Raw genomic sequence first — 25,056 nt, 5'->3', positions numbered from 1 at the left:
GGCCTCTTTTTTTATTTTTTATACAGCATCAAAGTAATATGTTTCAATTGTGATTTTTTTTTTTTTTTTTGATTTTCGAGACAGGGTTTCTCTGTGTAGTTTTGGTTCCTTTCCTGGATCTTGCTCTGTAGACCAGGCTGGCCTCAAACTCACAGAGATCCTCATTGTGATGTGTTTATATTCCAGTCTATGCTAATATTATTATTATTTTATAATTTAATTTAACATATCAGCCACAGATTTCCTTGCTCTCCCTCCTCCCGCCCCCTTCCCCCCAGCCCACTCCCCATTCCCATCTCCTCCAGGGCAAAGACTCCCCTGAGGACTGAGTTCAACCTGGTAGATTCAGTCCAGGCAGGTTCAGTCCCCTCCTCCCAGGCTGAGCCAAGTGTCCCTGTATAAGCCCCAGGTTCCAAACAGCCAGCTCATGCACTGAGGACAGGTCCTGGTCCCACTGTCTGGATGCCTCCCAAAAACAGATCAAGCTAATCAACTGTCTCACTTATCCAGAGGGCCTGATGCAGTTGGGGGCCCCTCAACCTTTGGTTCATAGTTCATGTGTTCGTTTCGCTATTTGTCCCTGTGCTTTTTCCAACCTTGGTCTCAACAATTCTCATTCATACATACCCTCCTCTTTCTCACCAATTGGACTCCTGGAGCTCCACCTGGGGCCTGGCCATGGATCTCTGCATCCAGTTCCCTCAGTCATTGGATGGGGTTTCTAGCATGACAATTAGGGTGTTTGGCCATCCTATCACCAGAGTAGGTCACTTCGGGCTGTCTCTCGACCATTGCCAGCAGTCTATTGTGGGGGTATCTTTGTGGACTTCTGTGGACCTCTCTAGCATTATTTTTAATAGATTATGTGCATTCAATGTAATCATTGATATATTTAAACTTAAGTCTACCATTTCATTATTTATTTTATTTTTTCTGCTTTATCCTCTTATTCCTCTGTATTCTCTTAGTTTGTACATTTGTTTTTGTTTTTTTGTAATTCTTTTCTTCTGCCCAGTGATTTCTTTTTTTAATTAAGAAAATTTTTTTTATTAATTTTACATATCAATCATAGATCCACCTCTTCCCTCCTCCTGCTCCTTCAGCCTCCTCCCCAAATTTGTTTTATTGTTTGATATAAGGTCTTATTATGTGGTCCAAGATAGCCTGAAACTCTAAATCCTTTTCCTTCTGACTCCTGGGATTACAGGTGTGGGTCCCTATGTCTGACTAAACTTTTGCTAGTATTCTGTTCGAAGGTCTTGCTGGTTCTTCAGGGGCTGAGGACACTGTTTTCACTGCTGAGTCTTTCTCTGGAGTTACAGATAGTAGTCCCATTGGTGTCAGTCAGTCCCTCACAGTGAAGCCTCACATGCTGGTTACACCCTGTAGAGCCTAGAAGTTTTCTGATGAACATGTTTCACCATATATTCCTGTGATACTCACTTGCTAAGAGTTTCCCAAGCATGTGGTTCATGTGTGTGTGTGGGTGGGTGGGTGGGTTTTGGGTCACCAAGCCACCCATAAAGCAAGTGCCTTTAAAAAAATGGCATCTTGTGGCTGTTCCTGTATGATGTAGAATTCTAGAAATATAGGGTTTTCTAGATGTTCCCTGCCAGTGAGACATCCACCACCTTTTGCCTAGATATGCCCTCATTTCCTGCTCTTTTGTGTATGGGGTACATGTATGAGTGTGCAGATATTTGTCCCTGTGTGTGCAAATGTGGAGGCCAGAGGAGGATACTGGAGGTTTCCCCCTACCTATTCTCTGCCTAATTGCTTTAAGACAGGGTGTCTCACTGAACTGGAAGTTGGCCATTTTGACTCAACTGCCTGGCCAACAAGCTTGTAAAATCCATCTGTCTCTTCCCTAAATGCTAGGGTTACAGGCACAAGAAATCGTGTCTAGCTCTTTACACAGGTGCTTGGGGTTTGAACACAGGCATTTATGCTTGCAGCACAAACCTCTAACTTACTGAAACATCTCCTCAGCCCCTCCCTGCTCTTTGAAATGTCCATTACTAAAGGCACAGTTCAGATTTTCAGAGCCTGCCTTAAGCCATGGCTGCTGCCACCTGCTGACTTTGCTCGTTCTCACTTCATGTAGGAGCTCCCCAAATCATCCAGTTGTCTGGGATGGACTCTGGTCTTTCCCTCCTGTTTTGTGAGGTTCCACATTTCTATTTGCCTTTAAAGCTAGAGATATTTGGGGACCATTCACCTCTTATGATAGTGTTATCCAGTTTCCTCCAGTTCATTTCACAGGTATTCTAGTAGACTGTGCTTGCATATCATCTGACAATTTCCTCTCTTCACATAGACTAGATTTCAAATGATGTAGATTTTTCTTATAGTTTATAATCCATCAAGCATTTTCAGAAGAAAGATTTGTTGGGAAAAATGAGAATTTTACATTTCTTCTCTTCTAAAAACTTTTTTTTTCAATAAACGGAAGTCTGGAGTCTAAGACATTGATCTTGAGCCCCACATCCCAGGCCTTTAACAACCATTTGTTGTGACAGTTCCAGACAGTGTTTCTACTACTGGGAACGCTTCACATTACAAATGTTTCAGTCACAAACAAGACAAATTCCCTCAAAATATTTGGATAGGGTAGAATATGCTTTGAATTGGGACTGTAATCTACATCCCAGGGACCCATCTTCAGGAGCACCCTCCACCTATGTTGATAGAAGGAGAGCTCTGCTCCTCCCCAAAGCCATTTGCCTTCAGTACCACCCACCTACTCACCATCTCCTTCCACCTTTTGGATACTGCTCAAATCTTAACTTTGCTGTGAAATCTTCTACTTCTTCAGAGTTAGTGTCTCTCACCCCCAGAGGCTGCAACTTACTTTTGCCCCAGTGACATTAAGACAGAACTGTGATTCCTTTCTTGTTTGTCTTTTTTCCACCTGGTTAAGATCTCCAGGAAGGTGAGGCCTCTACCTTGCTCATCTTTCTATTTCTAGAACTCACTGTAATATTGAACAGGAAGAAAATGAAGACGAGAAGGCACATCCATGCTTACATAAACCCCAAGAGCATTTAAGCTGTCTATAGACATAGCAGATAGCTTTCTACTTGATGTCTTTTATCTAAAGCCGTAAACAAAACACATTATTGAAAGAGATGCCCTACAACTTCAGCACACCAACAAGTACATTTACTTAGAGCAAAGTGTTTGCAATGCAGGTATGCTGATCCTAGATTAGTGAAAATGTTGACAAAACTACAGGACCAGAATTCTTCACATGGTTATTGTCATGAGCCTGGCTCCTACCTGTACAGGTTTGTCTGAGTTTCTTTTTTGTTGAGATGATAAAATACTTTGACAAAAGCAACTTTGGGAAGAAGGATTTGTTTTAGTTTATAATTCAAAGTGTAGCTTGTTGTGATATTTTATTTGTATGTTAATAAATAAATAAAGTTTGCCTGTAGATCAGAGGAAATAGCAAGCCATTAACACAAGTCAGGCAGAGGTAGCACACACACTTAATCCGATCACTCGGCAGGCAAGGTCTCTGTGTGTTCAAGGACACACTAGGGAACAGCCAAGCGTGGTGACACATGCCTTCAATCTCAGTACCATAGAGACCTGGAGGTCTGTAGAGACAGGCAGAAACAAGAAAGTGAGGTATCTGGGCTAAGAGTCAATGAGAGGGCAGAACAGCAAGGCAATAAAAACATGGGTAGACAGGAAGTCATGGCATTTTGGAGGCTACAGAGCTGGTGAGGTAAGGTGGTTGGTGGCTCTCACTATTTACCTAATCTCTAAGGCTTTCACCCCTATATTTGGCTCCTTGTTTTTTATTTAATAAGACTTAGAAATAAGCTTAGAAATTCAGCTATAGCTCATCCTGCTAGGTAAATTAAGGCAGCAAGAACTTGAAGTATCTGGTCACACTACATCCATAATCAAGAGCAGAGAGAGAATGAACTCATTCATGCTAATGCTCAGCTCTCTTTCTCCACTCTTGTACAATCCAGGATCCCCTGCCTAGGGAATGGTGCCACCCATAATGAATGGGTCTTCCCATCTCAGTTAATGGAATGAAGACACACCCCAAGCCTGGACATGACCAGAGGCCATCTTCCAAGTGATCCTAGATTTTTGTCAAGTTGGCAGTTAATACTAACCATCACAAGGTTGTATAAATAAATCCAAAGAAATAGTTTCAATTTGATAAGAGGATCTTCATTGCTTAAAGATTTCTTTGAATTCCAAACTCTTGCAAGTATTAAGCCTTGTGAAAAGTTAATACACAGTAAAAGAGGGATTTGTTCCTCTGTATGATATGTGTCATATTTGAATTTTTTCTCTTAAAAGTTCCTAATATTACTAAATACTGTATCTTAGAGATACATTAGATTCTTATGAGAAAAAGCCATTTGACCTATAGGCATTGAGTACTTCTATATCATTTTGGTTTTGGATGGAGTATTTGAGAATTGAATACTAAAGACTCTACTGCTGTGGCCAAACTCTGTCAGGGTTTCCAAACAGATATGTCCTAGATGCTCTGCTATAAATAATCTCTGCCATCTCCTTTCAAGGTTTTGAGTTGTGATCAAATGCTCAACCACATATTTCCTGGCGCCCTATTTCAGTGTGACACTGGTGACCTCAGAGCTTCCCTCTAGTGCTGTTCTTGTAGCTTTTGAAGGTATTATAGACATTTTCATTTTGAAACAATTACTAAAATAATGTAAAAATAGGACAAAGAGCTTCACACATTCTTTACCTAGATTTTTCTAGATATATACACCTGCAATAATTATAATGGTCAAAACCACCACAAGTACAATACTCCTGTCTAATCTAAATACCTAACTTAAATGTCACTGATGACCACTTTCTGGCCTTGGTCTAATTCACTGTACTTGGCTCTCAGGCCTCTTTAGTCTGGACAGATTGCTTTGTCTCTGTCTTTATGTCTTTGGCAAATTTGAATGCTACTGGCCATTTCTTTTTAAGTGGCTCTTAGTTTGGGTTTGTCTTAACGTTTCCTCATGACTAAACTTGGTTATGCAATTATTTTGGCAAAAATACAATACCAGAAGCTCAGTTAGCTTAAGGTACAAAACCTATTTTGTTCCAGAATAGAGATCATGGGAGGTCTAAAAATAAGGAGCCTTACGTGTGTAACTGAATTCAGCTTAGCCTGCAATAATATTTTTTTATAGTTCAGTTATAGTTTTTCTCATCATCCTTTTCTTCTTTTTGATTTTATTCCTTCCCAAGGAGACAAAGAGAACTGACTCAGAAGTGTCAGGTTAAGGTATCCAATGCTGACAATTCACCTTGGGTTGCCAAGACAATCCAAGATGGAAAGATGATGATTTTCAGGCTAGAATCTAGAAAGGGGCCAGTTCGGCATGGCTGAGAATGTGACCTTCAGTAGCAGATAGGCATGGTTAAGTCTGTCACTGATGAGGTAATGGATCATGGTGTTATATAACTTTTCTGAGCCTCATTTTTCCTATTTGCAAAATTAGAGTTGCTTTGTAGATTCACTGAGGACGGAGCACATAGCTTGAGCTGGTCTTAATATTTGCTAGAATGCATATATGCAATAAAATCACACCTAAACACCACCCTCTAAGGATGGCCCTTGCTAATAGTCTCAGGTTCTGGGTGAAACATGATTATCCAGGCAACAGGAAGAAATGATCCTGTTCTCCCTTGTGTGCAGCAAGACCTGTGTGGTGCTTCTGGGCCTAGAATGAGCCTTGATAGTGTTCTTGCTCACTGGGGAAGCCAGATCTTTCCACCACAGATAAGTCTTATCACAAGGTGACTGTTCTCATGCCCATTCTTATTAGAATGTCCCCTCAGAAGCAGTTTCCCATTTCTACTAATCACTCTGTGGTACATACTCAACTGATATAGGGTCTTGGAGTAATAAACTGGCCAAAGACGGAATCACAAGAGGAGATAAATAGATGTGTATTAACATGTGCATTGCACGTGCACAGGGTGAGCACTCAGGGATGAGTGCCATGAAGGGTTGACTAGAGCTTGGACTTATGTCTTCCTAGGCTATAGATAGAGAGATTTGGACTTTTGTTTTGGGAAAACAAGTTATAGGAAGGCAACCAGGAGAGACACAGTAAAAAGGAGGCCTTACTCTGCTTTCTCTTGAACCAATCTCCGGGCCTGTGATGGGAGAAGATTGAAACTAGAATGGCTGCAGAGGCAGACAGCTATTCTATGTGGGATGGAGCATAGGAAGCTACACAGTGTGCTGTCCTAGGGACCAACTTCTCAGCGCCACCTGATGGCAGCAGCCACAGTGCCAAAACTGCTCATCTTCCAAGAGGAACAGGAAGATGAATTTTTTAAAAATGTAAATCCCCTTGAATTTTAATGATCAGTGACAAGATGAAAAAATGATTCATGCCCAAGGTAGGGGGATTCTGAGTTAGAGGTGAGCCAGGGTTGCTTAGTGAGATCCAATCTCTGAAAAACAAAATAAAACAAAACCAAACAACCCCCAAGTCAAAAACTCAAGAAAGTGTTTTGAAAAATGAAAACACTCTGATTTAGAATTTCAGAATCATAGAATGTGGGAGAAGTTGAGATCCATCCCATTTAATCCCCTAACTTTACAGAAAGAAAAACAGGGGCTTAAACTGAAGAAGTGACTCAGGTTGCAAAGCTAGATAAAGGTGGGTTAGGACTTGGATGGAGGTCAAATCATCTATTGATCAGCATTGCACAAAGGCCATCTTAAGTCCTCGGGTTTGCTGCCGAGAGTGGCATTCAGACATTAGAGTAATGAAGCCCGGGGAATCATTGCCATGAATTTAGGGTGTGCCTCTGCCCCGGTTTTTCTCTGGAGGAGAGAAGAGTGAGTCGTCTTGTCTGTGTTTACAGATATGGTCCTGCAGCCTATGTTGATGGACACCTTGTCTGCTGGGAATGTGTCACTGGCATCAGGAGTCACAGCTCTTCAGTCTCGGGGTCTTTTCAGAGACAGCTACCCAGGTGAAGTCAGGGTGTAGACTGACCCCTCAGAAAACAATTTCAGGACAGGTCAGTTGCTGTGGGATGTTCTGTATGTCCTGTGGGAGCCCTTTTTGGGTTCTTTGTGGCGTTACCCAGCAGGTCCGCATAGAGGATGATTAGGACCATGGGCCTGAGTGCAGGTGTCTGAGATGGTCTGCACTTGGCTGTGCTGGGGGATGGTCTGTATGTCAAGTTGTTCTGATTGATCAATAAATAAAACCTGATCGGCTGTGGCTAGGCAGGAAGGATAGGCAGGACTAACAGAGAGGAGAAATAAAAGGACAGGAAGGTAGAAGGACTGGCTGCCAGATGCCGCCAGCACAAGAAGCATGTGAAGATGCTGGTAAGCCACGAGCCACGTGGCAAGGTCTAGATTTCTAGAAATGGGTTACTTTAAGATATAAGAAAAGTTAGCAAGAAGCCTGCCACGGCCATACAGTTTGTATGCAATATAAGTCTCTGTGTTTACTTGGTTGGGTCTGAGCGGCTGTGGGACTGGCGGGTGACAAAGATTTGTCCTGACTGTGGGCCAGGCAGGAAATCTCTAGCTACAGTCAGTATTTTTAAAAAATGGCTTTTTGTTTGTTTAAGAAAAGGACAGAAATGACACCCAAGAGTAGATACAGGTGTCTGTGGAGAGAGTGGTTCTGAATGTCCTAAAGAATTATGTAAACAGTGTGTGTGGCTTTTGAGGTTACATCGTTCAAAGTATAGACTAGCTATTTGAATTCAAAAGATTAAGTAAAAACGTCTTGATATACTTATTCTTAGCTGATGATTTTTCTTTTTTTAATTTTAAAATTGTTCTTTATTTTTGTTTTTACATCTCAGTTTCCCCTCCTTCCTCTTTTCTCAGCCCCACCCCCCACTGTTTCTCTTCAGACACAGGCAGGCTTCCTTAGTGATTTTTTTCTTTCATCAAGTAAATTATAGAGTAGTTAATCAGGTGCCCCTGTTCCGAAAGGAATGCTAATGATATAAAAATGTAAGTCAGAAAGGTCTAAAAAATTCTTAGGGTCCATAGGTCACGCAAGGATAATACATGTTTTGACTGTCAATATGGCTCATCAGTGTGTGTGTGTGTGCGTGTGCGTGTGCGTGTGTGTGTGTGTGTGTGTGTGTGTGTGTGTGTGTGTGTGTGTGTGACAGAGTTTCCTCAAAAACAGGAGCCTGGCCCCTTTTAGACAATTTGGTGAGCTGTGTAATAAGTCTCAGCTCTCAGCCAGTCACACCAGAGCCACCTGGTCTCTCTTCTTTGTCCTGTTCCTCTAATTTTTCCTGTCTTTCTACCCTACCTCAGGGGTAGTGGTGTGCCAGGAGAACACAGTTCTCAAATGCTTCTGAGTTGCCCCATCACACAGCTGCCACAGACAGTTTCCCATTCTTTGGGAAATCACCTCTGTTGCCCCCCACCCCACCCCATTTATCTGAACCCAGGGCCCCCTTCCTCATTTCCTCTGAGGAATTTTCCCTTCTGTAGATTTTTCTTTGGACTGCCAGGTCACAAAAAAACAACAAAAAGAAGGAAATGTTGTGGAATATTCCTTTACACTGTGTGAAGAAGATGTGTCACTGTGATTGGTTTAATAAAAAGCTAAATGGCCCATAGCTTAGGCTTGTCCCACCAGCTCTTATAACTTAAATTAACCCATTTCTCATCATCTATGTGTTGCCATGTGACTTACAGCTTTTTCTTCGCCTGCATGTCTTGTTCCCTCTGCTACTGGCTGGTGACTCCTACTTTCTTCCTCCCAGCGCCCTCTCTGTCTGAAAGTCCTTCCTGCCTATACCTCCTGCCTAGCTATTGGTTATTTAGCTTTTTATTAAGCCAATCACAGTGCCACATCTTCACACAGTGTAAAGGAATATTCTATAGCACCCTTCATCATCCCTGCTCCAGTCTCTTGCCCCTCCAGACTCTGCTTACCTAGTCTTCCCAACACTTTCTTTTTCTTAAGAACATCTTATTTTTAAACTTTTTCTGTTATTGTGTGTATGTGTGTGTGTGTGTGTGTGTGTGTGTGTGTGTGTGTGTAAGTAGGGGTGTTCCATTGTGTGCGTGAATGTCTCTACTTCCATTGTTGGTTTCCTGGGACTGAACTGAGGTTGTCAGGCTCACATGCCAAGTGTGCTTATGTTGATGACCATAATCTGAATTTCCCAGGTAGGCCTGACTTTTGCCTCTTTCCCTAATTTCTCTAGGTTTCTTCCATTCACTCCCATTCTCCAGAGGGTTTAACCAAACCCAGAGGAAGGAACAGGCCAAGTGAAGTTTGTTCAGAGCGTGGAGTTTGTGGTGCTGGCAGAGCACATGAGAGGTTCACAACCAAATTAGCTTTGCAGCAAGGAGCCCCGTGGGTATAGTAGGCGGGTGAAGCTACAAAAGCAAACTTTAGCAGTTTACAGTCTTCAGTAACTAATCTAGGCTCTTCACAGGGATTCTGCTCTCCACTTTCTCTGTAGTGGGTGCTCAGGGAGGGAACCCCTTCCCCTCTGTGGTGGGAAGCTTTATCCTGTAGAAAAAACAAGTCTCAAATATTTTAGCATTTCTGCAAGCAAAACATTCTAATCCAGGTGTTTACACAAAAGTTTTGCTAGACTTGCAAAAACAAAATGAGAAAGATTGTCAGTGAAAAGAGTATGCCAAGCTTGTAAAATCTCACTTGGCATCTATAAGGAGTGTCCACGAGCATCCCATAAACTCACAGAGTGTTCTTCTCTGTGGACTGTGAGCTATAGTAGCAGGGAATTAAGGCTCAGGACTAGGGTTTTTTTTTTTTGTTTGTTTGTTTGTTTGTTTTTGTTTTTAAAGCAAAGGAGTCTTATTTATTTCAGAAGATGGCTTATGGATTTTTATTTACTTAAAAATATGCTTTATATCACCCCCAATTAGTTCCTGGTAATTGCCAAATTGCTCTGCTTCTCCAAGTCTGACTACTTTAGATGGTTCACAGAAGCCTCTGCTTCAAGGTTCATCTGTGTTGCTGAGTAAGACAGGGTTTTCTTCTTCCTAAAAGGCTGAATCGTATTGTATTACATTTGCACATCTTATTTTCTCTATCCAGTTGCATGTTGGTGGACATTTATCCTTGTTCCACATCTTGGCTGTTATGAATGATGATATAACAAAGAAGGTAATGTCAGCATCTCTTTGAGATCCTGCTCTTAATTATCTTGGATAAATATTCATAAGTGGGATTGGTCAATCACACAATAATTCAAGTTTTCATATTTAGAGAAAGTATCATGCTGCCTTCTATAATGGATACTTTATAGTCTCTCCAATAATACATGATTCTAATTTCTTTATATCCTAGCCAATACTTGTCATTAGGTTTTTTGGATAATGGTTATCTTAGCAAGTATGAGGTGATATCTCAGAATGGTTCCTGTCCTTGATATTAAAGCAGTAGTTCTCAACATGTGGGTTATGACCACTTTGGGGGGTGGTGTCTAAGACCCTTGGAAAACACAGCTATTTACATTGTGATCCATAATAGTAGCAAAATTACAGTTATAAAGTAGCAATGAAAACAATTTTATGTTTGGGGGTCACCACAACATGAGGAAGTGTATTCAAGGGTTGCAGTGTTTGGAAGGTGGAGAACCACTGTGTTAAAGGGGAAGAAATGACTGTATTCTAGTTGTAAAGGAATACTGTCCATGCTTTAATCCTCTTCAAGGTTAAAATTAACTTGAGAGCTTTTAGGTTAAAGAAAACGTGTTGGATGGGAAAGTCCCTGCTTAGCAATATTAACTAAGGTCAGTGTTAACTTATGTTACTGGCCTCACATGCCTTCTGATTCCTGTCCAGCCGGGAGCTAGACTTAAAACATAGGACCCAATCCTTAGCTCACAAAAGGTCAGCTTCAGCACTGACAAAGAACCTGTGTGAAGGAGCAGTTCGCTCTCTTGGGTGTGGGTGAGGGCATGAAATCAGACAAGGACATAGAGGGTTGAAGCTCCTACTTTCTGCATCCTCCCTAAGCATGAGTCCTGAAGACTAATGAACATCCAGATCTGAAAAAGAGGAGTATTGTAGCATGGTTATGGCAACTGGTTTAGGGTACCCCAGCTTCTATATGACAGCCTCCACAGCTAGGTGCTAATTATCTCCCTGATGGTCTAGTCTTGGAGGGATCCAGCTCTTTGCTGAAGACAGAGTGACATCTCAAGCTCAATTCTCCTCCAATTTATTAAATTTAGCCCTCAGCATGGTCCTGAGCTCAAGCAGCCAAGGCTATTCTTTAGCGCTGCCCCTTCTCCCTCGGTCCCTCCATCTTCTGGGATTCAGTGTTTACCTCTTCAGTCTGCCTCCAGTGCCAGTGGAATGCTGAGGAATAACTCTCTTCCTTCCCAGCCCTGGCAGGATGTAGCCCAAGGACTTCCTGCTCCAAGGACTCCTTTCCTTGTGTGGCTCATCTCTATTCTGCACCTTAGACCCTATTCTCGGTCTTAGTTTTGCCTCGATAGTTTCTGTCGTTTCTCATTCCTCTTCTCTCCCAGCCTCTTCTGTTTCCAGGTCCATCTGCTGTCCCCATGCATCACTGTTCCCTTCCTGCCCACCACTGTCTGCAGGGACCTGAATGCCGATCCATGCACTACTGTCCCATCTTTGAGGGCCCCGGCTTTTATCATTGACATGTGTCTTTTATATTTATTTGCTATGTTTGTTTGAGAATGTTTGGCAATGAAAATGTGACTGATTTAAAACTACTGCATAAAGAATAGTACAGACGGAGCTGGCAGTCATTGTTCCAATGGTACACTGATGATGCATGTTTAGGAATACTTGGGAAGCTGTGTCTCTTGTTCCTCCTGCTGCCCACCTCTCCACACCAAACACTATGGCACTCAAATATGCTGATGATATCTCCTTTATGTATGGTGGCCTATATGGATCAAACAGGCCCCAGGTTTTATGATGCTTGCTTAATAATAACATGGCAAGAGGCTAGGGTTGCAGAAGCCAAACCAAGTCCTTACTCCTACCACAATGACTTTGGGTATGATGTCTCCCCAATGGAGAATGGAGTTAAGATGACCCACTCAAGCTGGCTTGTCATCCAGGCCACCCCAGGTGAGATTCTGGTATCATTTCCCAGGTCCAGTTCCAAAGGCAGTTCTATTTTATCCTTCAAGGAAGGGTTTTGTGAGGTAACCAGAGGGGGAGGCCTCTGTTCTCTGTTCCCGGGACCTCACTTCCCATCTCTGAGAGGTAAGGTGAGGGACCAGCCAACACACAGCACTCTGACCTTGTTCCTTGTAGTGCATTGGCCACCTCTTGTCCTGTCATTTTCAGCAGGTTGGAGCTGGAAAGGCCTCTGCAGACCGTCTCCCTTTCTGATTATGGAGAAGATGGGGTGGGGCTCCTTCCTAAGCCTCACATCAAAGCATCATTCCCAGAGTCACAGTGACTCCCACACTTCACATTCTAAAAGGCTCTGTACGTATTGGCATCCACTGAAAAGATCTTTCGTATGACAGTCAAGATGAAAATGGGAACTGTTTCTTTAATTCTTACTATACAATTTAAAAGAAACTCTTTAATATTCCATTCAACTATTTCTTCCCTCTTTTATCTTTCTTGCTGCTTCTGAAAAGTAAATGCAGCCATAAATATGCAGAATGTGGAAAGCTGACTTTTCCTATATCTAATAAAAACCTTGGGGAGTAATTGAAATAACTTGGTGTGGGCAGTCAGGTTACACGCTGCATAATATCAAAAGAAAATGCACAGCAAGGAAAAGCAACAGAAAATAGGAAGAGGAGCTGGAGAATAAAACCAGGACATTAGATAACGGGTAACTATGAGAAACTAAAAATATCCTTTTAGAATTACGTTCTTAGAAGATCTGATGAGAAGCGTATTCAAAGAAGCAATAATGCTAGACAAGGTGAACATTTGTATAATTCTGAGGAATGTAAATTGAAGAAAAAGAAATCTCCCCTCCTCTCCAGCTCCTGTTCGCTGGACTGACAGAAGCTGAGGCTTTGCGCTGAATTCTCCATGCCTTTCTTTGTGATGAATCCTTCCTCCTACCTCCCCTTGCCTTTTGCTGTGGACACCCTGGATTTTAAAGGGATGTGTGCTGTTAGGACAGCAGAGTGTACAAGGAGAACTGGCTATTCTTTGTTGCCAGGGGTACTCTTTGGAGTATCTCATGACGGTCTTCATGACATTTACAAAAGATCATCAGATCTTGGGTTGGAAAGTGATGTTGACATATCTGGGTCTTGAGAAAGATAGAAATGTTGGCTCTGAAGTCACACACGTAGAGGACTGTTAAACTGTGCACATCGCAAGAGTCAGACTGCTTATCACGGTAAGAGCCCAAGTTTACCTGTGAGCCCCATTTGCCCAAGGACAAGACAGCTTCCTGGAATGCTGGGAGATGTAGTTCTTGGGAAACAACAAGGCACATGGTTTCACTCCTAAACAAGTTGGTTTGAACCAATTATACTGGATGTTCTTGATCACATGTAGGCAGGAGGTACTTAGACAGGAAATATGTCAGGGTGTATGCTTGCCCCTGATGGGACCTGATGAAAAATGCAGTGAATTATGGGTTTTGCTGAAAAATATGATTCATGGCCATTCCCTGGGAACCCAGGGGTGGACCTGGCCAGAGTCCATCTTCTTGGCCAGTATTTAATTAAAGCTTGCTTTAAATTTGGCTCAGAGTTGTAGAACTGGTTTCTCTCTTGTGGATTTCAGGATTAACAATCACCCTGCCTTAACTGCATACTTTTATCCCATTTCTCTTTCTAGATTCAATTTCTTTCTAGGGTTTTGTTTTTATTTTTGTTTTGTATAAAAAATAATACCATTCAGAAAAATAGAGTTGGAGGGATGGAAAAAAATTACCACTCAAAATTTCTCAAACAATAGTCTTAGGGCATGCCCCACTCATCTTTTTTTCTTAGATACAGCCTTTTCCCATTTATTTTAAAACGTGGAAAAAATTAGCTATAATATCCAATTTCATGGTTTAATTTTCTTTTGTCTATATTTTATCTTTCCAGTTTAAAAAATAGACTATTAGATATAATTCCTGAAAGTTGAATAATAGTCTATAGATATGAGCTTCTGCCTTTTCCCAGTCTGTATTGGAAATGAGTCTTGGGAGCACTGGGGGCCCTTTGAGTCTCTCAGTAAAGCAGAGAAGTACAGGCAAGGGCTTGTATCTGCAGGGATTCACAAGCAGCTTCCATGTGCATTGTCCACTCCTACCAGCTGTGTTCACGTGTAGAGCAAGGCTAACCTTTCTCTACAGATCATTGCAGATAGCAGGGCAGTGGAGGCATGACCTTCATCGGTGTCTGAGTGGCGTTAGACAAGCGGGGCAGGTTTCAGTCATGTAGCTTGCTATCTCTGTGACCTGGAACAAAGCTCTTGACCAGTCCATGTCTCCTTTTTTTCTGAGCTGCAGCAATGTGGATAGCCTCATACTTTTCCCATTCTGAGAAAAATGTTTAACATATTGGGTAATTGAGTTGAGTGCTGTAGTCAATGTGTACATTGTAAGTTTTCTTTCCCATTTCTACCATAACACTCCCAGAGTGATTGCAATCAATGCTATCCTAGTTCTGAGGAAATATAATAATACTTACTGACAGTGTTTATTGTGGAAAGGATTAACTGAAATACATATAAGTGTACATCTACTGAAATATGTTTTTCATCATTTGGTGGGAGCTCAGTAAATGCCAGCTATTATTAACTGGTTAAAGCATCTTTGTCATCCTTAGAAAAGTAGGACATTCATTTCATGTAGCATACTTATTTTAAGAAATACGTTATTTGTAGGTAACACAGTTACTTAAAACCCATGCTTCTTGGACAACTCCACATCTTTAGTCAGTGAGTGGTAGTAACTCATGGCATTAGCCAGGATGTGGCTTATTAAACATGGTGGACATGTTGAAGCAGTACACCACCTCCTAGTCCAATGTGGAGGTAGAAACTCCCATGAGTGAAGCTTAAAACTCCAACCTCTTTAGAAATGTGGGAGAATGCAGTACTGGACAGAATAGAGATTTTGCTGTGACCTTGGTTTGCCCTTGTTTAACTGAGGTTCATGTAGGTCATGCTTTTGAACCATGTATCACTGCATTTGGCTGAGAATTACTAGAACAGTTTTCACTGTTGGGTGACCCACCAGGCTTCCATATTCCCTTGTCTGCATCCTGTTCTCCTTTTCTGTGTGTAAATGGCTGGAAGGCCAGAGCACTGTGCTCAGAAAGGGCAGTGTTGTTGGAAGGGACACTCACTGTGTTCTGGTTGTCTAATGCTAACTTTAGTGGTACTTCCCAAATAAAGTCAATTCTTACAGGTACTTTGTTGAAGGCATAAGTGACAGGCTACGCACCATTTTTTGAGATACTCTGGTAATCCCTGTGATTGCAATGGTTTCTTTTCCTCAAACGATGGTAAATGGATTTTTCTTCAATTCTGAAACAAATATATATGTATATATTTAATATTAAGATACTCAATGATGACATTAAAAGGAACATGTTTCTGTAGTTATTTTAGAAGTGCAATAAAAATGAACTCAGCAAATCTAAGCTTCACCAACATAGTTTCTTTACACAGTTAACGTATTATCTGGGGTCCTGTGATACAAGGTACACCCTTATGGGAAGGGTGTTGCTGATGACATCAAAGTTTTGTTTTGTATGGAGCCCAGCAAAGCCACACCTTTCTAATTTTTCCACCAGGAGTTGCTGCAGTTTCTTCAGCAGCCATTTGTCTTCACCATTCTGTTATTTGAAGGTGGAACACATTCCCTTTCTTGGCTGCTGTGAGGCTGTGGAAGATGCTTTTGCCTTGGGGTCTGCTCTCGTCTGTACACATGTGTGTGTTGCAGACCTTATAGAAGCACTCAAGTCCACATAGGATGATGACTCTAGCTCCCTGCTCCCCTTGTGCCCAGACTGTCTGTGTCACTAGGCCCTGGCTGATGCAATAGAAGTGTACAGTGGCAATTTCTAGTTGTCTTCATTAGGGAATACTTGGAGGTGATTCTTGCTCTTTCTTTCTTCATTTCCTGCCTCCATTCTGCTGCCTAGAATAGGAATGTTACTGTCTTGGACTGTGGAGTCAAAGGTCCACCTTGGAAAGGCAAAGGGGTGAGCTGGAGAAGCCTGTGTCCCTGGGAAGACTGGGTGTAGTTGAGTTTCAACACCAGTCCTAGACTGCATGCTTCTGAGCTTTTCTGTGTGAGGAAAGTAAACTCATGTTTTATCTTGAAGCCATATGTTAAGTCTCTCTGACTTGGAGTTTAATCTAATTTTATGGACACATAGCTTGGAGACAAATTTGACACCAGTATTGGGTTATAATTACAGACATTTTAACTAATTTTTTGGCTCCTTTTTGTACTATCTTTGATTTTCTGTTTTATTTTGCCAAGATCTTAATTTAATTTGAATATAAGTTAATGTTATGTTGCCTGTACTTGTACAGACTTCCTAAAATTTCTTTTGAAACAAGACTGTATATAAACTAATGAATGATAATTTAACTCATAAATATTCCATTACTCTTAAAATGCATCTCCATTTTCATAAATTCATATTTAATAGCCTTACATAGAATCATCCTTTATTTTCAAACATTATGGAAATCACACTCATTGTATTACAGTACTTGGCAACTGTCTGAAATCCTTCAGAAATGTAAATATGAATCATGTTTGGGCTTTCAGGATGCATTGGAAGTAGTATTCAGGAAGACCTACAAACAATTCTTCTTGAACTTTCCAAAAAAGAAAGAAAGAAAGAAAAAGAAAATAAACACAAGGAGCAATCTCAAACTCTTATGAAGCCAGTTTTATGCCAATACAAAAAAAAAAAAATCAGGTAAAGACACTACCTCCCCAGCTCCCACCAAAACAACAACAACGACAACAACAAAAACCAACCAAAGAACAACAACAACAAAAACCCATCATTACCACCACTACAAAAAACAAACAAACAAAACAACAACAGAAAACCTCCAAATTACAGGTCAACATCTCTGATGAACATTTATTCAACAATGCTCAACAGAACCTTGCAAATTGAATGCAAACATACATCAGAAGTACTATCCATCACAACCAAGCAGACTTTATCCTGGAGATGCAGGGATGGTTCAACAAACTAAAATCATTAAATGTAATAAACCACAAAGTAGACTGAAACAAAAAAAAAATCATATGATCATCTCAATAACTGTAGAAAAGCCTTTAACAAAAGTCAATATGCCTTCATAATAAAAATCCTAGAGAAAACAGGACTGGTGGGAACATTCCTCAACATAACAAAAGATACACATGACAAATGGATAGCCCACACCATCTTTAATAGTGAAAAACTCAAACAGTTCCACTGAAATCAGAAAAGAGACAGGGCTGCCCACTTTCCAGTCCTTTTCAACACTGTACTCAAAGCACAAGCTGGAGCAGAGGGACAAGTGAAGAAAATCGAAGAAATACAAATAGGAGAAGCCAATCTATCCCTATTTTCAGATGACATAATATTATTCCCAAGAGATCACAAAAGTTCTACCAAAAAACTTTTTTTCATTATCTAATGAAATGATACATCTATGAAATTTCTTCAGTCTGGCAAGGCACGGAATCAACTTGCACAAATCAACAGCTTTTCTATACCACCAACAAACACACAGAGAAGGAGATCCTAGACATGCTTTAATCACAATAGCCTCAAAGAAAATAATATATCTAGGAACGAACTCAATGAAGGAGGCAAAAGATCTCTACAATGACAACTTCAATTACCTGAAGAAAGAGATAGAGAAAGACACTAGAAAATGGAAAGACATCCTGCACCCATGGGTTGGTAGAATTAATATTGTGGAAATTACCATTATACCAAAGTTCATTTATAGATTTAATGTAATGCCAATCAAAATCTCCTCAGCATATGCCTAGGGGACTTGATATCCTACTCCACACATACTTGCCAGCTATGTTCATTGCTGCTCTATTCACAATAACTTAGAAATAGAAACAACTGAAATGTCCTTCAGCTGATGAATGGATAATCAAAGTGTGGTACATCAACACTGTGGAATATTATTCATTTGAAAAGAAAACTGAAATTTTCAGGTAAATGGATGAAACTAGAAAAAAATCACACTGAGTGAGGTAACCAAAACCCAGAAAGACAAACAGTGCATGCTCTCTCTCATCTGAGGTAGTATACATCCTGGATTAACTGCAGAAGCCTGGAAAGTATATTGGGGACCATGGATTGGGGGAGAGTGATAGAGAGGGGAGTAGCAAGGTGTAACTGACTTGAAGGAGGAATTAAGGAAAATGAGGGTGGTAATTTAGTTGGGGAAGCGGGGAGAGATGAATACAGAAGGAAGGTAAAGTAACAGTACGGATATCTAAAAGAAAGTCACAGACAATCATATTATGATCTACCTAAAATTAGATACAATAAATATAAATCTGTTTCTACATGTACATATACAGTTTAAATGAAATATTCCATCTAGGCTTACAATTCTCCCCTTAACCCAAACACTAGGCAGAAGAAGATGTCTTTTGAGTTATTTGTCAAAGTTGTCCAAGAGACTCCCCAAATATTATAGGTTATTACTGTTGCCTTTGGTTGCCTCCCAGCGGTAAAACGTAAGTCCTTATTGCTGAAGACACCTACTTTTCAGATATGGGACCCAGATGCCCTGAGCTGGATCTGACTTTAAAGACTCCTTTGTGAATACCAGCTTTTGTGGTACTAGATGTTGTCATATAATCTTCCAAGTGAGGGAGTCAACCAATACTCTTATTTAACTATGATGGTCACAACAATGACCAACATGGCATGATAATCCTAAGGGCACAATAGTGGCATGCATAACTTGGTGGTAGCCACAACTCTCTAAGGTCTTTTAATGTATGCTTAACATGAGAGAGGCCATGCATGCTTGGTACTGGATCACAGGGTAATGAAGTCATAGATCTTGGAAGAGAACCTATAATCACTACTTCACTAAAACAGCATATTTCCTAATTATGTTCAAAATATTTATTCTTATCCACACATATAGGTTTTTACCCTTCATCAAAGAAACTTCTCTTTTCGACAGATGGAGACTTCATAGAAAGGCACAACTGATCAAAATTAAGAAAACAAGAGTTCATGTGGTACCCAGCTCCTACTGATATATCTGTCACATGATTCTTGCAGCTAAGGCTTGAACACTGTAGAAGAGGAGTAGAAAGATTGTAAGAGACAGAAAAATAGGAAGGTTGCTGTCAGTTTGTGTCTCCTAGAAATGTTGGAGAGGCTACACCCATGAATGCTCATCAACATGGCAGCCTAAACAAGACCTGACATGCATGGTTGTGCTAACATAGCTGGAGGAAATCTCGTGGGACCTCAACCCTAGACAAAGAACTATAGGCACCTGGAGAATGCTGAGATGAAAATAAACATTCTGCCCCAAGGAAGAGTACTCCAATTGGTTATCCAATACCAAGAGGTCAGTCATGAGATCACATGCAGGCAGGTAGTCTGATATAGATGGAATACGTTGTATTTATGTACTTAAGTATATATGTAATAATAATTGAAGAAAAAGAGGCAATGAATTTGAAAGAGAACAAGGTGGGGTACCTGAGAGGGGGTTGGCAGGAGGAAATGGAAGGGAGGAAATTATGTAACTATAATTTTAAAAGATTATTATAAAAAATGAAGTCTATAAAAAGAGCTCTGTGTGGAAGAAAAGGGGGACCCAGTTGAACTTGGGTCATATAATTGAAGCTGTCTTGGATCTTTCTTCCCAGCACAACCATTTGCTATATCCTACTAAGTACCCAAGGTCATCATTGTATAGAGACAAAAAACTGGCCAGCTAAGCTCCACCTGAATTCCCAATCCTCCAAATTGTGAGATATTAAAAAAAAATACTTGCTTTAAGCCACTAAGTGTAGAGTACTTAGCCATACGATAGATACTTAGAACAGATGATAATGAAGTTGTAGATTATGATCATTTCTCGTAGATGGTTGAAGGTGTTTGCTCCTGAGTTTCTGTCCCACTAGTGCAGAGTTGAAGCCATTGTGCCTTGGTGTTTTAGAAATCTGGAGTATCACTTTGTTCCAACTGTTCTGAAGTGTTTGGAAGGCAGACTTGGTGCGGATTTCTTTCCATTTACAGTGTCAGACATTCAAAAGACCTTTCAACTTAGAGATTCATGTTCTGCAGTTCTGAGATATATTCTTGAATTATTTCAAAGATGATATTCCCATGTCATTTTGTCCCTCCTAGAACTATCATTTAGATAATGGTTCATCTGAACCTGTCTTCCAACTGTCCTAGTTTTTTTTCTGCCCTATTTTTATCTCTTTGCATTTTTTTGCATTTTTTAAGGACTGTATTCTTAACTTTATCTTCCAATCCTTCTATAAAATAATGTTACTGGCATAATTTAAAAGTAGTTTGGTCACTAAATAGTCATTTAATTTTATATGTTCTCATTTTAGGGCTGTAGTATCTTATCTTTCTGAAGATGTTAATTATAGTTATTATTGTAGTTATTTTTCTAAGTATGATAGTAGAGGTTTTTTGTAGCAAGCAAAGGAGAGGTGGATCTGGGGGAGAGGGGAGGTAGGGGGTAGCTGGTAGGGGTGGAAGGAGGGGAAACTGTGGTCAGGATGGATTGTATGAGAGAAGCATCTATTATCAATTTTTTTAAAAAGGTTTTCTGGTGCTAGAGATACGGCTTGCTAGATAAAAGCACTGATTGCTTTTAGAGGACCTGGGTTCAGTTTCTAGCATGTGCATGGCAGTATACAACCTTCTGTAATTCCAGTTCCAGAGGATTTGATGCCCTTTTCTGGCCTGCCTAGGCACTGCAGTTACACAGTGCACAGACATATATGTAGGCAAAAAATTAAAAAAATCTCCGCCTTTAATCCCAGCACTTGGGAGGCAGAGCCAGGCAGATCTCTGTGAGTTCGAGGCCAGCCTAGGCTGCCAAGTGAGTTCCAGGAAAGGCGCAAAGCTACACAGAGAAACCCTGTCTCGAAAAACCAAATAAATAAATAAATAAATAAATAAATAAATAAATAAATAAATAAAATAAATAAATAATAATAAAAAAGATTTTCTCTTTTAGTACCCTCTCTTCTCTCCTCCTGACTTCCAATTTTGAGATTTTGTCAGATGTCTGATTATCTTGGGTTATTTGATTATTTTGGAACATTGGAGCTTCCTGTGTACTAGTCAACTGGGAGCTGGGCTGCCAAATGTCATTGCTGTGTATGGTTTTGGCTGTAGGATGAGTTGGCTGAGTCTGAGGGACTGTCAGCATTAGGTTGGCCTATGCATATGTCTATGAGGTGTTCTCTTAATTAAGTTAACTGATGTGGGAAGACTCAGTCACTGTGGGCAGCACTATTCTCTAGACAGAAGGTCGTGAGCTATCTAAGAGTAGAGAAATCAAACAAGCCGTCCTCTGCAGGCATTTGTTTCTCTCTACTCTTGACTGTGGCTGTGATGTGACAAGCCACTCCGAGTTCCTGTCACCCCATCTTTCCCACAGGTGGGAACTTGAACTATCGGCAAACATGAACCCTTTCTCCGCTAAATTGCTTGTTGCCGGGTATTTTATCACAGTACTAGAGACGAAATGAGAACTCTGGCTCTTAGTGGCTTTGGACTCTGCTTTAGGTCTGTTCGCATTGCTTGGAAAGGTTTCTCTGGTCTGTAGTCATGGGATTACATGCCAGATTGCTGACACCAGAGTTGAGTGGAGATGGATTCTCCCAGTCCAGAGGCCGTTGACCTTGGCGTCTCTGAAGGACAAAGCTCTGGTCTTCTCCCAGGTAGCACAGTTGCCCATCTGTGTAGTTTAGGGACTAGAAAAGCTGCATTTTCAGTCATCTGAACACCAGTATTCCTGCTTTTAGCTTTCACCTTCCTTTTCACAGACACCCTGTACAGATAATCCTCCAGTCCTGAGGGGTCTTACAGTGTAAACCAAGGTTGCTGGCTGACATCCCCTCTCACCAGCTTGGGATGCAGCACTTCCGAATCAGTTCCCTATTTGGTATGTTTCTTTCTGGCTGCCCACAGTCTCTGGCTGTTGATTCTTCCTACTCTCTTTGTCCTTGTGGATGAATTCATTTACTGTCCTTCATGGAAAGCTTCTCAGGGAGAGAGGAAAGTGCTTGTTTTCGGGCTGCTCACTCAGCCAGAAGCCTGAAATGAGTTCTGTGTGGTTTCTGCCCTCTGCTTTGACTACTTTATTATATTTTGTGAAAACATATGGGAAGTGGACATTAGATGTGAGTTCAATGCTAAAATAATTTCACGGTCAATAAAGAGTGCTTATTTTCTTCGGGAAAGTAATTGTTACCAACATTTAGTCATAAATATATTTTTAATAATTCTAAAAATGAAATTTATGTACTGAAATATTGTTTTGCTCAGGCCATGCTCAGCTCATGGAGAGTAAATAATGTGGCTGTTAGTCTTAGAGACACAGTCATCTGTACGGTTCATTATAAGAATATAGATATCTTTGCCAGTCACTGATAGATTCATTAACATTTTTTGACTAAAAGCAGCATCTATAACTTTAGGATTAAAATTTTACACTAAGTGCTGGGAGTATTTTAAATAATCAGTGGTACTGTCTTGTTTCATAGCCATTCTAATGATTTCCCTCATAAATTTTAGGAATTGAATTTCCCAAGAATCTTGACAGTATGGAGGGGTTCTGGTAAAAGTAATATTCTGAGATGCCTGCAAGTTAAAATTGCTGATAGGGGAGTTTTCTTTATGCAGGAGAATTGAACTTGCATTAGTGAGACATTTTGAGAATTCTAGGGTGCTAATCCTGATGAGGCTGGACTACAAGGACTGTTCTCAATTTCCTCCAATGAGTGTTACTGGGTACACCAACCACACTCCAGGCCAGTCCCAGTGCCCAGGAGTGGTTGGCCAACACAAAACAAACTCAATAGTATTTTTGTGGACTTTTTGTTTCATTTTGATTTGTTTTGCTATTTTTTTTTATCTTACTGATCTTTTGCCAGCTAATTTTGATTTTCAGTTTTGTGTAGTTTTTTTATTTTGTTTTGCTTTATTTTGTTTCTTTGTTTCTTGATTTTTTTATTTTTGAGAGAGAGACAGACAGAATACATATAAAGTTGGGTGAGTAGGGAGGTGGGAAGAATCTGGGAGGAGTTGGGGGAGAGGAAAACGTGATCAAAATACATTGTATGAAATATTTTATTAAGAAAATCAAGCAAAACAAAGTAAACTCAAGAATGAGCTTCAAGAATAATGTAGCTAGGACAGATTTATGTATGAAAAATGATCTTGTATTGACTTAAGTAGCACTACTTAGAGAAGGACAAGAACAACTTTCCAAAAGTGTTATCTGAGGCAAATGTGCTGAGCTTCAAACAATAGTCATTTGTTATGTCCTGGTCAACTTTTTTATGCATTACATTTTTTTTCTGAGAAATTCATATATGAGCACTGCATCTGTATCACTCCTGCCCCTCCCCACTTCAACTCCTCCTGTGGCCCTTACCTCTTTCCAAATTCATGATCTCTTCTTTAATTATTATTGTATTGTAAAAATACACAAAGTAAAAAGTATGTATAAATATATGTATACACACACATATATAACACACTGAGTCCATTTGACATCGCTTGTATGTGCACGTGCCCATCACTGAGCCTTGAGATTGGATGGCCTCTGTGATGGCTCATCTCTGGAGGAAACTGATTCTTCCTCCCTTGGCAGCCATTCATCAGCTGTAGCTTTTTAATCCAGGGGTGGGTGGAGCCATTTGAAATTTCACATTTATGGAAATTTTATAATTTTGTAGGCTTTACAACTGGGCAGAATCAAAAGCTATGCACTATCTAACAACCCCCCAGTCACAGGCACATGAAACCTCCCATTGTCTTCCCAACAATATAGGCTATTGCCATCGCCCGTGGTCACTTTCCAGAACTTGAAGGTAGACCCCATTGCTGAAGACACCACACACTTTTGACACAGGACTTGAATGAATTGAGCTGAAGCTGACCTGGAAGTCTTCTGCCTGAGGACTGGCTCTCACAGAGACTGAAGGAGCTTTGCAACTTCCAAGAGACAGGTAGTCTTGGGCCATTTCTTATTCTTTCCAGAAACACAAATAGTTTGGATGTAAATTTTGAGATCATATTAAATTAAATCATGGGAAATGAATAAGTCCCAGAAATGACTGAGAAGGCTAGGAACAGGCTCAGGAAGAGATAAAGGGCAATGTTTGATGTGAAGGCTACGGCAGAGGAGTGAACTCCAACAAAACTGGATAACTTGTTCTTGTCCTGCTCTAAGTAGTGCTACTTAAGTCAATACAAGATCATTTTTCATACATAAATCTGTCCTAGCTACATTATTCTTGAAGCTCATACCACCTCCTCTCAAGGCTAAGGGATAACTGTGGAAAATGGGGTAGAAAGGTTGCAGAAGCCGGAGTGGTGGATGACTATCAGGAAACAGTGTCCTCTGGACACAACAGGGCTGCTGTGCATATGTACTCACAGCATTGTGACAGCATGCACGTGACCTGTGCAAGCTCATGGAGAGGGAAGGTGAGCAAGAAGTTCCATCCAGAGCGGAGGATAGCCACTGGGAGAGGGAAAGACAGCTTTTTGTTTTTTTGTTTTTTTGTTTGTTTTTTCAAACAAAAGAGCACAGCTCTTTTGACAGCTCTTTGGTGGAAGATCTAAAATGGGCAGCACAGATTGAACTTTATGGGTTTTAACAGAAAAGGATACAAAGTTGGATGAGTAGAGAAGGGGCTGGATCTGGGAGTAGCTGGGGGAGGGGATGAATGATTAAAACACATCGTGCCAGGCGGTGGTGGTGCAAGCCTTTAATCCCAGCACTCGGGAGGCAGAGCCAGGCGGATCTCTGTGAGTTCGAGGCCAGCCTGGGCTACCAAGTGAGTTCCAGGAAAAGGCGCAAAGCTACTCAGAGAAACCCTGTCTCGAAAAACCAAAAAAAAA

At 40.8% G+C, this 25,056-nt stretch overlaps 1 protein-coding gene across 1 annotated transcript in view; it reads right to left on the bottom strand.

The window, feature by feature from the left end:
* The window catches only part of Aoah (acyloxyacyl hydrolase), a 209,362-nt gene that overhangs the window by 36,769 nt on the left and 147,537 nt on the right, over positions 1-25,056 (bottom strand). The window contains exon 13 of the mRNA XM_028860502.2: positions 15,381-15,463. Coding sequence (XP_028716335.1) covers positions 15,381-15,463 — 83 coding nt within the window. The remainder of the gene's footprint in view (positions 1-15,380; positions 15,464-25,056) is intronic.

The sequence above is a fragment of the Peromyscus leucopus genome, chromosome 5, assembly GCF_004664715.2.
Source record: "Peromyscus leucopus breed LL Stock chromosome 5, UCI_PerLeu_2.1, whole genome shotgun sequence".
In the NCBI taxonomy this organism is placed as follows: Eukaryota; Metazoa; Chordata; class Mammalia; order Rodentia; family Cricetidae; genus Peromyscus; species Peromyscus leucopus.
This window is presented reverse-complemented; position numbering and strand designations above follow the sequence as displayed.